Source organism: Paramisgurnus dabryanus, chromosome 15 (assembly GCF_030506205.2).
Source record: "Paramisgurnus dabryanus chromosome 15, PD_genome_1.1, whole genome shotgun sequence".
Lineage (NCBI taxonomy): Eukaryota > Metazoa > Chordata > Actinopteri > Cypriniformes > Cobitidae > Paramisgurnus > Paramisgurnus dabryanus.
Window position 1 is genome coordinate 36,197,788 of NC_133351.1, and position 13,061 is coordinate 36,210,848.

At 37.1% G+C, this 13,061-nt stretch overlaps 1 protein-coding gene across 5 annotated transcripts in view; it reads left to right on the forward strand.

The window, feature by feature from the left end:
- Positions 1-13,061, forward strand: part of fmnl2a (formin-like 2a) — an 84,672-nt gene that overhangs the window by 60,320 nt on the left and 11,291 nt on the right. For 4 of the 5 annotated variants that reach the window (XM_065273111.2, XM_065273110.2, XM_065273108.2 and 1 more), the window contains exons 7-19: positions 158-266; positions 624-700; positions 1,114-1,207; positions 1,288-1,362; positions 2,035-2,145; positions 3,206-3,355; positions 3,922-4,023; positions 4,503-4,827; positions 5,194-5,364; positions 8,705-8,829; positions 10,086-10,288; positions 10,545-10,779; positions 11,408-11,476. In XM_065273111.2, the coding sequence (XP_065129183.1) occupies positions 158-266; positions 624-700; positions 1,114-1,207; positions 1,288-1,362; positions 2,035-2,145; positions 3,206-3,355; positions 3,922-4,023; positions 4,503-4,827; positions 5,194-5,364; positions 8,705-8,829; positions 10,086-10,288; positions 10,545-10,779; positions 11,408-11,476 (1,846 nt within the window). The remainder of the gene's footprint in view (positions 1-157; positions 267-623; positions 701-1,113; positions 1,208-1,287; positions 1,363-2,034; positions 2,146-3,205; positions 3,356-3,921; positions 4,024-4,502; positions 4,828-5,193; positions 5,365-8,704; positions 8,830-10,085; positions 10,289-10,544; positions 10,780-11,407; positions 11,477-13,061) is intronic. The other variant, XM_065273109.2, reaches the window with a different exon arrangement.

The window sequence follows — 13,061 nt, forward strand, 5'->3', positions numbered from 1 at the left end:
TGCTGTCAATTATTTCATGGGTGTCATCATCATCCCTTACTAAACAAGACATCCATGTTTGAAAGAATTTAAATATAACACTTCTATATTTTTGGCATTTTGTTGGTAGACGGTGTGGTAATTTGTAAATGTCTGTATTTCTGTGTTTGTTCTTTAGGTCTAATACATTACCCAGCAGGAGAACGTTGAAGAATTCAAGATTAGTTTGTAAGAAAGATGACGTTCATGTCTGTATCATGTGCCTACGAGCCATCATGAACTACCAGGTACAATTTATATACGCACACACATCAAAGATTTTAGATATTAACAAGATGCCACAGTTCTAATACTATGAATGTGGAAAGTTATACACTCGATACAGTCATGAACAGATGAAAGTCCCGCCTCTCAGTAGTAAAGGCCAAACGTCAATCATTAAAGACTGATGGTTGTCTGTGAGGGGGGCACAGTGAACCTCTGAGCATGCTCAGTAGCTGGAGCGACCTGAAACCCACACAACCATAAATACAATTAGTGAAATGCGGTTTGGTCTGTAAAGATAGCTCATGTTTTATGTTCAGTTAATAAATCTTAAAAAGCATGCTATGTTTACTAATGAGATCTCTCTCGTTTTTTTTCAGTATGGCTTCAACTTGGTAATGTCTCACCCACATGCTGTGAATGAAATTGCACTAAGTCTAAACAATAAGAATCCCAGGTAACCAACTGAGATGAATGTGTATGTGATCGTGTGAGCAAAGAGAGAGAGAGAAGGGGAGAGAAGTACTCTAATAAGCTTTCCCAGAATTCCTTCATTAATTTATGCCGTGACTAGCTGGGTCATAAATACAGAAACTACAACAAAAGACCCCATAATGTCTCTCTCTCTCTCTCTCTCTCTCTCTCTCTCTCTCTCTCTCTCTCTCTCTCTCTCTCTCTCTCTCTCTCTTTGTGGGATTATGTATGTGTGGTAGGGTTGCATTGTACTTCTACAGCATTTATTACATAAAAAAGTGTAATATTGGCTTACATGATCCAATCTGCCTTTTACATTTTGTAAAGTGATTGGATGGTCTGGATTACAATATTGTTAAATATCTAACGTGTGTGGTGCTGCTCATTCTGGTGCAGGACTAAAGCTCTGGTTCTTGAGCTGCTGGCTGCTGTGTGTTTGGTTCGAGGAGGTCATGAGATCATTCTGTCTGCCTTTGATCATTTTCAAGAGGTGTGTACTAAAAACATATTTTACCAGTGTACAGTACTGTATTTATCTTCTCACTGTGTAAACTTTATATTGCTTTACAGGTTTGTTTAGAAAATCAGCGGTTTGAGAGACTCATGGAGCATTTCAAGAATGAAGATAATAACATTGACTTCATGGTATGTGTTGAGTCAGGACAGCCAATGAGATTTAAGAGAAACTTACTATAAATACTGAATTATGAAAGATCAAGTGTGTTTTTTATTAATGTGAATAAACACATTTTATATGGTAAACAATGCATTTAACTTTGTTACATCCTATAAGTTAATGCAAAGACCAGTGTTTGTGTGCTTAAACTGAGAAACATAATCATAATATCAAACCGCTTATTGGAAAAAATGACTTACATGTAAATAGTGGGGCGGTTTCCTGGACAGGGATTAGACTAGTCCTAGACTAAAATAAATTTAAGACAACTTGCACTGACATATCTTAAAATACATCAGTGCCCTTTGTTTTGCCTCAAAATGCACACAAGTAATGTTTTAAGTAATAGTAAAGCATGCTTGTTCAAACTAGTTATATTTCCTAATTAAACTAAGACCTAGTCCTGGCTTAAGATAATCTCTGTCTGTGAAACCACCCCTCTATATATATGAACTTTATTAAAGAGGAAAAGTTTTTCACAAACCTTATAGAAATAAGTAGATGACAGAAGGTTAAGAACCTTCGTTCACTGAACATTTAAAAAGGAAAAAAATTGCATTTGCCATACAATATGTTATGTGCCCCAGATTGTGAAACATTTGCCAATGCATTAATGTAAATGTATATATTTTGTATACCAGGTCGCCTGTATGCAGTTCATAAACATTGTGGTTCATTCTGTGGAAGACATGAATTTTAGAGTGCACTTACAGTACGACTTTACAAAACTGGGCCTGGATGAATATTTGGATGTAAGTAAACATGTTAAATATTTCTGTAACTAATGTTATGTATCAATTAGTTTAGACTAAATGCTCATACTGGACTAGTGTCTCTCTATTGTCTGTGTGTTTCTATATGTCTAACTTACTTCTGTACATGTATACAAGTAAGGAATAATTGACGACGGGCCGTTGAATTCTAAGAAAATAATGCACACCAAAGGTGGTAATGCGGCACGATGCGAAGAGGAGTGCCGCTACACCGCAGGTGTGCATTATTTTTAATTATACCACGGGTCTGTTGAATGCTTTATTCTGATTGGCTGAGAAATGTTCTGTGGGTATGCATTAATTTCTGATAATCGCACACCTAACTTGACAAATGTTGGCCAAAAAGGCACCAGAGCAATGTTTGTGGTAACCGTGGTATAAGAGGAATAATTGACTCCGGTCCTTTGAGTTATTTGAAAATAATGCACACTCCGCTTCGCGTCGTGCTGCATTGCACCTTGGCCCGTTGTCAATTATTCCTTACATAATTCAAAGGACTGGAGTCAATTATTCCGCTTATACAATAGTTACCACAAAAATTGCTCTTGTTCCTGTTTTAAAGACAGGTGAGGTGTGCGGTTTACCAAAAAAGAATCAACACCCATTGAACGTTTCTAAGCCAATCAGAATAAAGCTTTCACCAGAACCCTCCCTTACGAAAATTAGCCATGGTTTTACTACAGTTTAAACAAAACAAAAACATGGTTGGTGTAGTAAAACCATGGTTTTGCTGATAGTAATCAATACACCAAAAAACCATGGTTACTACACTTTTACCACAATAAAACCATAGTTAATTTTCGTAAGGGCTGGTATAAATAATGCTAAACAACAGAGTTAATATACAACTGGCGATTTAAGGTATAAGAGATGATGTTAAGAATTTTAAAAATGATAATAAAGAGGTATGTCAGGATTGTAATGTGAACACATATTGCATGAAGCTAGAATACAGCAGTTTTAGTATAATGGGGAGTTTTGCATTGTTTGACAACGTCTCAGAGTTTTGTTTTGTACGTCTTTCTCTATCTCTTTCTAGAAACTGAAGCACACAGAAAGTGATAAACTTCATGTGCAGATTCAAGCATACCTGGATAATGTGTTTGATGTGGGGGCTCTGTTAGAAGACGCAGAGACCAAGAACGCAGCGCTGGAGAGAGTAGAGGAACTGGAGGAGAACATGTCTCATGTTAGTAAAAGCCAAAAAAGAATAACACATTTATAAATAATAGTTTATATTAATAATAACAAAACATCTTTAACATGAGTCAGTTTTAATACATTGAACAATATGACACATGAGCATCCACATGAGCTTGTTATTTATTCCTTAATGTTTGTTCATTCACCTAAGCAGTGACCTACAAACCTTCATCCAACCTCTTTTGAATCTTTACAGTATGTTCTCATCTGCATAAGCAACAGAGACCAGCCAAATCACCTTATAATTAAACATAGTCAGCTAATGGCCTTAATATGACTTTGACCTTTTGTCACAGGAGAACATCTGCTTGTTAACATAAAGTGATTTTTCCTCTATGCATCATTGCATTTATAGTGTCCTGCACACCATCTGTTTGTCTTGATCTTGATATAGGATTTTTCATTAAATATTTGTGATGCTGTAATGTATTCAGTTTTGTTTATTTGTCTGTGATCTTTATGTCTTTAAATATACTGTATACTTTGTTTTGTTGTGGTGTTCTACACATCTCATTTGCTGAAATCTTGTTTCTTGCTGATGTGCGTTTCTAGTTGACAGAGAAGTTACAAGACACAGAGAATGAAGCAATGGCAAAGATTGTTGAGCTTGAGAAACAGCTAATGCAGAAGAATAAAGAACTGGATTCAGTTCGGGTAAAAGATCCCTTACATCACTTATTCCCCTTACTCTGTTTGAACTCTATACACATCACTCTCAGTAGCTGTGTAATAAGACAGAAATTACATATTCAATGTCATATCACCCTGAAGGGGTTTATATTGTGATAACAAACATCTGAATGTACTGTTCATTCTCACTTAAACAACAAATGCATGCATTTCATGTTCTTTAGACCCTTTTTTGGTAAGTAAATCTTTTCGGTCACAATTAAAACATCATTTTGCACATTCTGGTGTATTTTCATTTTATTGGTATTTAACATTTAACCAAGGTTTTTAGTCTAATTTAATGTCAAATTTAATAGTTTATTGTTAGAAAAGAGTGATATCACACAAACCAGGGTTCAGTTGTAGAAATGTCCCAAATTTTAGTCTCAAAAGTTGTTGTTTATCATTGAATGTACTTTTACTTTTGCTTTATTTCAAACCCTCCTGCTCTATGGTGGACACAGGAAGTGTATAAAGATGCCAGCTCTCAGGTGCACACCCTGCGTCGGATGGTAAAGGAGAAAGATGAGGCCATTCAGAGGCAGTGCAACCTGGAGAAGAAGATCCACGAGCTGGAAAAACAAGGAACCATTAAAATCCAAAAGAAAGGCGATGGGGACATAGCCATTCTGACGTCCCTACCGCAGGGAAACCATCTGGCCGTTTCAGAAGTTGTGGCTGGAATGCCTAGTGCGGGGATGGTCTTTCATGGAGGTGTGGCTAATGGGACAGCACATGACATACCCATGCCTGCACCTCCACCACCCCCTCCTCCTATGCCAGAAACAGGTGAGTGATTAGCCTTGATTTATAATGCCCATCTACACCAAAGACAATACCTATTACTATAAAGTTTTAACAATCAGTCTAAATTTAAAGGCATAGTTCAACCAAAAATTACCCCACAAGACACACGAGAACCAATGTTGCCTTTTAGTTGGTCACTCACCCAGTTTTCACGTCACAATCGTTGCCTCACGTGCTTGTTCTTTTAGCACGCTGAGGCGGTGTTCGAGGATGTTTTCATTGCGGGAAGATGCCCATCTTGGATCTGAGGATGCGACGTCACTGCATGAAAAGGACATATGAACTGTGAAACATTTTTCTTTTATAGGAAATCTCTCATTTTGTATTTCTCGTTTTAATTTTTTCCAGTAGTAAATGGCCCGTATGCTGTCCCTGCACCTCCTCCACCACCTCCGCCCCCTCCTCTTCCAGGGCCTGCGATGGATATATCTGCCCCTATGCCTCCACCTCCACCTCCCATGGCTCCACCACTTCCCGGCTGCGGTTCACCCACCGTCATCATGAACTCAGGGCTGTCAGGTAAAAGCACCTACTTAACACCAAAGACATGACAATAACAGTCCTAAAATGTTTTTATCACATCCTTAAAAGATTTTACAGTAAACCAAAACAATGACATCACCGGAAGACCAGATTCAAATTTTTTCTTTGAGGTTCATGCATCAGTTCAGAATGACTGTGGGTCTTTTTATTTGTTGTAATACTGTGTCCTGCGTGAGTTGGCTGATAAGCTGCATGGTTAGTTTCCTGTAACAGGTCTAATGTCTGAACAGGCTAAACAGAATCAATGACGGTATTCTGAAGAGTCAAAATCTCAGCTGTGTGATTGTGAGCAGATAACTTGTAGCGTGTTTCATCTCAGTTTAAACAAAAGATTTTTTGACTGACTGACTGACTGACTGAGAATGCAAGCACTTTTTACCCTAGATTTAATGAGATAAGATTTTAGGTTAAGATGAAAAGCTTTGAACTGGAACTTAATTTTTTGTTTTATGTTTGTTGATGCTACAAATGATTTTTTTTTAGAAGTTTAAATAAGTTATTAATTTGTGTGAGAGTAGTCTCTTAATTATTATATTATAAAAACTGTGTTTTGCTCAGATGCAAAAGCCTCTAAATGCCAACTCCATGAAAAATGAGATGATGATATGTACCAAATGCTCTCGGCACGTATTATATGTTCATCAAAAACTTTTGCTTCAAATATGTTTAATCCCAGCCTCAGACCATTCAGAAATACTGATTTGTTGGCAGATTCCAAAATAAAAATTCAATCATCATTTTCTCATCCTCGTGTTGTTTTAAACAATGGAAGTCAATGGGTACCATCAACTGTGTGCCATCCATCTTTTATCAAAATATCTTCTTCTGTGTTCATCAGATAAAAGAAATTCATACATGTTTAGTACAACATGAGGAGTAGAAAATTATGACAGAGTTTTCATTTATGAGTGAACTATCCCTTTAAGATAAAATTGCTCATTTACAAGAAAACATGTTAGTCGCACTTCGGGGGTTTTGCATTTGAGCTCTTCAATTATTATTATCCAACAGTTCTTTCTTTTTCTCAAATCAGAGTGGCTCCGTATTTCATAATAATGTTTATACACTCTTTTCAATCATTATAGGGTTTTGTTTATGCAATGCTGGTTTCAGTAAGAAATTGTGACCCTATCTGTGAAATCCAAGCTAAAGTGTCATAATCTACATGTAATGATGATTACATTTTAATAATTGATTTAAATCTTTGACATGACCTTACTTAGTTAATATAAAAAAATCAAAGTTATATATAACACAGAAAGTTATTTACTTTATGTAGGATGATTTTATGTAGAAAACAGTAAATTACCACCTTAAATTTCTTAAGCTGGGTTTGCACAAACTGTGTCTCCATTATCCAGGGCACAGTTTGTTCAGACCAGTCATCTTTTATTTGCTTCTTTAACCAATAAAAATGATCTGAGGTTTGTTTTAATCCACATTTATTGGTTAATAGGGTTTCTTTCCAATCATATTCACTATGATTCATAAATTCTCAGTTTGTTATGAAGTAATTCATATTTAAAGACACAGTCTAGTGTAACTTAGTGGAAAAGGCCAGTCAGATTTTTAAATCATATATTTTGTTTCGTATGTTCCTAACCACCTTTTTCTCTCTGGTTATTTCTGCTATACCTGTTGTGCCACCAAAGAAGGACCCATCAAACTGTACTGTAGGTTTAAAACGTCTTGTGTTGTGTTTGCTTTGTGTCTTTTGTGTGGTCATGGTATTTTTGGTCTCTTAAGTCAACTCACTCAGTTCCTCTGTAATCAGACCTGACAGCGTCTCTGGTGTCCCGTTTCAGATGATGTTGGATGTTTCTCTTGAAGCCAAGCATGACATTGAATTCTGTGTAGCAGGACTTTTCCTTAGCATTTAAAAACCAAAGAGGAACATTATTTAGACCTCGTTTAACAGAGTTCAGCAAATAACAGGACACTAATGCCAACCTATGATACCACATGAAATGTAAGCTCTTATTTCTACAGTACACGGCAGGCAAAATCCCTGTTTCCACACTCCATGAACTGAAACCTCATGGAAAACAAAATTACAATTCACATCGGCTCCAGATCTACTGTGCAATTCGGCACCAGGTTGTTAAAAACTGCTGAGCTCCAAAATCAACAAAAATGTAAAATCCAGTACATGAGATCTCTGGTAATTGAAAGAGAATTCACTGAGAGCTTTGAAGTAAAATTTTGTGAATCTACAGTGGTCCCAAACAAGTTGGGTTGTACATAAACGTATCTTAGGTTGTTGTGTACCCTACCATGGGTTGAAACAACCCAGCATAGGTTTATTTAGAACCCAATAGTTGAGTTTGTCCATATTTAACCCAACCATGGCCTATGCTTTGCAATCTTACAAGCACCCTTTAATAACTCTTAAATAAATACTTTGTTATTAATGCAAAGCATTTATACAAATGTTGTTAAGGAGCTCAAATTCTTTTTGGGACCATTATAAATGTATAAATTGCTAATAAACACATTCATCATTATATTGGCCTTTTTATACTTAAATCATGAATGTAAACAACAAGAAAGCAGCACAAAAAAATTCCATATCTACATCTATGTGAGCATGTGTTTGATTGAGTTGTGTTTGCATGCAGAAACAGTTTGACGTGCTGTTACAGGCGACCGATTGTCAGATAAAGAGTTGCGTAAATTCAGGAATGCAGTTTCACACGCGCACAGTTTAATTCACTGGCCACACTCTTTGCATGGTCCAGTATCACTTTATCACAGATATTACCCATAATCCTCTGCTTACATCCAGCTGAACTGAATACCAAGCACCCTTATTTTCACCTTTGAAAAGAGATTATTGCAAAATTTTGATCAGGCCTAAACACGTTTGTGTTTGCAGAGCAATGTTATTACTTAATGGTGTTGGATGTGTTCAGTATAAGATAGGAAACCCAACACATGACTCATTCTCGTATTGAGACGCCATTTGAGTCACATCCTCACAGGGTACAAGCTCGAGCTGCAATAAGTGTGGATATTGCTCATTTCATAGATCATTGATCACATCCTTTCTTTAAAATGTCTTAGGAAAGAACATTCCTATAAGAAATTAAAAATCAATTGATAGCATTAGACCCCATTTGCATTCATTGTTGTCAAGGTGAAAAAGTGGGGATATTTTTACTGTATATCTGTTTTAATGCAGGATGTTTCTCCTCACATATCTTCACGTGCACTGGATGTATTCAGATAAATCACATCTGTGTGTTCTGTTCACAAATCACAGTGTATGTTGTGTTTGTACGAACATCTCTAACCAATGTCTTTATGTGTCGTGTAGCTGTAAAGATTAAGAAGCCCATCAAGACCAAGTTCCGTATGCCAGTGTTTAATTGGGTGGCGCTGAAACCCAACCAGATCAATGGCACTGTGTTCAATGAGATTGATGATGAAAGAATACTGGAGGTGAGTTTACGTTATTTCCCTGTGAAGCTGAAAAGCTCAGATGCAAAAACGCCACCACAATCAAAATGAAATAATGATATTAACCGAATGCTTTTGGCATGTACTGTACGCTCGTTGAATACTGTCACTTCAAATCTGCTTAATCCTGGCCTTAGGCCACTCAAAAATGGCAGTTTGTTGTCAGAATCAGTTAAATGCCACAACAATCTTTCAAATACTTTTGAGAATACAGAATTAGAATTAGATGAATCACAGCCTGCATATTTCGGATTGTAATTGTTAAGCTGAAAGTGTTTTTTACCTGTTAAAGGAGGTTTCGCAAATATATTAGGATATTGACAGAATTTTTGAGCCTTTTACCTTTATTCAGAAAGCACAGTTGAGAGTGGAAGTGTTTGTATGTACTTAAAGGGTTTTGCAGCAAAAGACAAATTTGTTAATAGCAATGAAAGTGACATTTGTGACAATACGGCATTTAAATTACTGACTAATAACTTTTCAGTGCCATTAAAGTGAAATTACTGAACCTAAAGATAAGAGTCTTATAAAAAATGAGACACATTTCATTAAAAACAATAATGAAACCCCACCCCTAACCCCAACGTCACAGGGGCAAAAGCAAATTTAAAAAAAAAATGTAGAAATTGATATGAATCAGCCACATTATAAAATAAGTACAAAATGCCATGAGATCCCTACTGAAAAATCCAGCTAAGACCAGCATAAGCTGGTTTTAGCTGGTCTCCCAGCTTGGTTTAAGCTGGTATTGCTGGTGTAGCCGTGTTTTGGTCACTTTTTAAGCTGGTCTAGCTGTGTTTGGTCACTTTTTAAGCTGGTCTAGCTGTGTTTGGTCACTTTTTAAGATGGACTAGCTAGACTTTGTTGTTCAGGCTGGAGGACCCGCTGACCCACAAGCTTTGACCAGCTTTCCCAGGCTGAGAGGACCAGCTTAGACCAACTACTGTCACCTTAAATCAGCTAAAACCAACTACCAGCTTATGCTAGTCTTTGCTGGATTTTTCAGTAGGGATAGCGTTGGTACATTTGTGTTGAATAACACATTTTTACACTGTTTTTACAGCAGACCTTTTAAATGTTTGGCCATGATTGCATTTCAGTCCAGTTTTAATAAGTTTATTCTTCTCTCTATATCTATTTGCACCAGGGGGGTTGTTAATGTTTTACAGTAGGATATGCATACAGATGCATCTGCAGTATTGGTTGGTGAATGGTGGATTTATTGTCTTTCTGTTCAGGATCTGAATGTGGACGAGTTTGAAGAGATGTTTAAGACAAAAGCACAGGGACCAGCCATAGACATCACCTCAAGCAAACAGAAGACCTCTCAGAAAGGACCAAATAAAGTCTCACTATTGGATACCAACAGGTCTAAAAACCTGGCCATCACACTGAGAAAAGTGGGCAAGACTTCAGAGGAGATCTGCCGAGCCATTCAAATGTAAATTACAACAGAAACACAGTCTTCACTAGAACACTAAAGTTGCACTTGTAGAAAACAATCATAATCTTTTTAAATAAGCAAAAGCATTTTTGTTTGTGTGGATGTACAAGAGTGCAATTTCACAAATGACTACACACAAGCATGTACATTTTATTCTCCCATCCCCGCTGGTTTATCTGTTTTCTGCCGCTGTGTGAACATTGTCTTTTTTTAACTGGAGCTGAATTTAGTTTTGATTTTGTTTATGGATCAGATTTGACCTGCGGACGTTGCCGGTGGATTTTGTAGAGTGCCTGATGAGGTTCATCCCAACAGAAGCAGAGGTCAAGATTCTGCGGCAGTATGAGAAAGATCGCAAACCTCTGGAGAACCTGACAGACGAGGATCGTTTCATGATCCAGTTCAGCAAGATAGAGCGCCTCATGCAGAAAATGACCATCATGACATTCGTGGGGAATTTCGCAGAGAGTGTCCAGATGCTCACTCCGGTAAATAACAGTAACACACATTTAAGAAAACAACAATGATAGATGTTTCTAATAGAGAATATTCACTTGAAAGACTCTTGTAAGACATAATGTCTCTCTCAATTGTCTGTTCTATTCTTTCATTCTTTCTTTCATACTTCACTTGTTGAAAGTGCTATTTGAATTATCAGTTCATGGTTATACTTAAATGTCCTCTGCTATATTTACACAATTATTCTTATTATATTTTTCATATAAATGAATGACAATCATTGAATTTGTGTATCATCCTGTAGTTTAGTTGGTAGATAATTGTATTGTATAGCTTGAATTGTGTGGCTCATTATGTAGCACTGTTGTCTCGAGCCCTGGCTAGGTCAGGCGGCCTTCCTATGTGAAGTTTGCATGTTCTCTTTGTGTCATTGTGGGTTTACTCCAGGTAATTCGGTTCCCCCCACAGTCTGAAAATGCAAGTTAAGTGAATTGGTGTCTCACAATACCAAATTGGCTCAAATTGGATTAACCGGTTCTCGCCATGAATATAGCCGTAGATGCTGGAATGGTGTGAAGAATAAATAAAGAAAGAAAGAATGCACTGTATGTCTTCCAAATGCATAAATGTAATGTGTTTTTCTCTTTCTTTTAACAGCAACTTCATGCCATCATTGCAGCATCTGTATCTATCAAGTCCTCGCAAAAACTCAAGAAGATTCTGGAAGTGAGTTTTTCACTTCTGTATTGGTGCATTTAGGTTAGGTTAGGTTACTTTTATTGTACATGTAGGTAAATTTGTTTTACTGCAATGACATTCAATGGCATCCAGTGCAAAAACACACAACACAGAACACTCCAAACCACATAGGGACAGAGATGTTCACAAGTCTCTGAGCTCGAGTCCAAGTCAAGTCTGAAGTCTTTGAGCTCGAGTCCAAGTCAAGTCTCAAATCTCTGGCCTCGAGTCCAAGTCAAGTCTCAAGTCTCGTTGTAACAAATATAACTCTAATAACAAATAAAGAAATTACAAACATTTATTAAAAAGAACAGAAGTTGCACCTTAAGTAAGGTCTAAAATTAGCATTAGGTACAGAAATTAAATTAAATGGATAATAACACTGTCTTTATTGTACAAATTAAATATTATTATTATTCTTTTTATAGCAATAGAAGTGATTTTCTCTTTGTCTTGGGTTGTTTGATTAACATTAATGACACAGACTTAAGTAGGTTATTTAAGGTTACTGTCTCTTTAAGAACAAATAAGCTCAGATTGGTTTCTTAAGACATAAACAAATGTTTTTATTAGAAAAAGAATACTGTGAGATCATTTTGTGTGGATGTGCCCTGTCAAGAAAAGAAAGATTTTATGTTGGCTTAACTTTGTAAACACTTCTCTCTGTATGTGCACTACTGAGGGCACTTAAACGCGTGCTCAAACACAGGCAGAGGGCGAATTCCAAACAGCGCTTCAGGAAGAAGATGCAGCAGTCGCTTCACATAAAAACGTTAGGTTGTTTTTCATTGCTCTATTCAACAAATGTATGTTAATAGACTACAGGATGCACAAAGTAGCGCAACTCTGGACCTGACTGGAGCTGGACTGGACACATTTAACCGCATCTGCGTACAGAAATCTGCTTACTTGAGCGCCTTTTTGCGGTTAAATTGTTAAACCATTTAAACAATTGCAAGCCTTAGAAACACGTTAATGAAAAACTTACCTTAAAATTGCATATTAATCCACGAATCGCATGCGAGACGAACCGCGGATCCGTCACGGCACTACCCAAAGCTTCAGATGAATGGCACAGCAGCGGCCGGTGCAGTCGACATGTATGTTCGCGGGAATCGCGGCCGCGCGCACGGAGCAGATACGTTACGTGTTACATCGTGGGCAGGTTGTAGTTAACGAAGGGAGGGGAATAACACCAAGCTCATCAGACGTTTCCTAAAAATAAACATTGTTCACGAGTCGCGCGGCTCGAGTCCGAGTCAAGTCTGAAGTCTTTGAGGAAGAGTCTCAAGTCGAGTCTGAAGTCACTGTGTGTGCGTCTTAAGTCGCACTCGAGTCCGAGTCTCAAACTCGAGTCCCCATCTCTGCATAGGGACAATTAAATAAATACTCATACTAAATAAATAAAAGTGCTCTCAAAAACATTAAATATTGTCTTTGTAAAAGAACCTAAAAAATTTCTAAAAAACCACTTCTACAATTTGTTTATCATATTAACCGCATTTGGTACAAAGCTGCTCTTATATCTTTTCGTTCTACACCTTGGGACTTTATACCTCCTTGCAGATGGAAA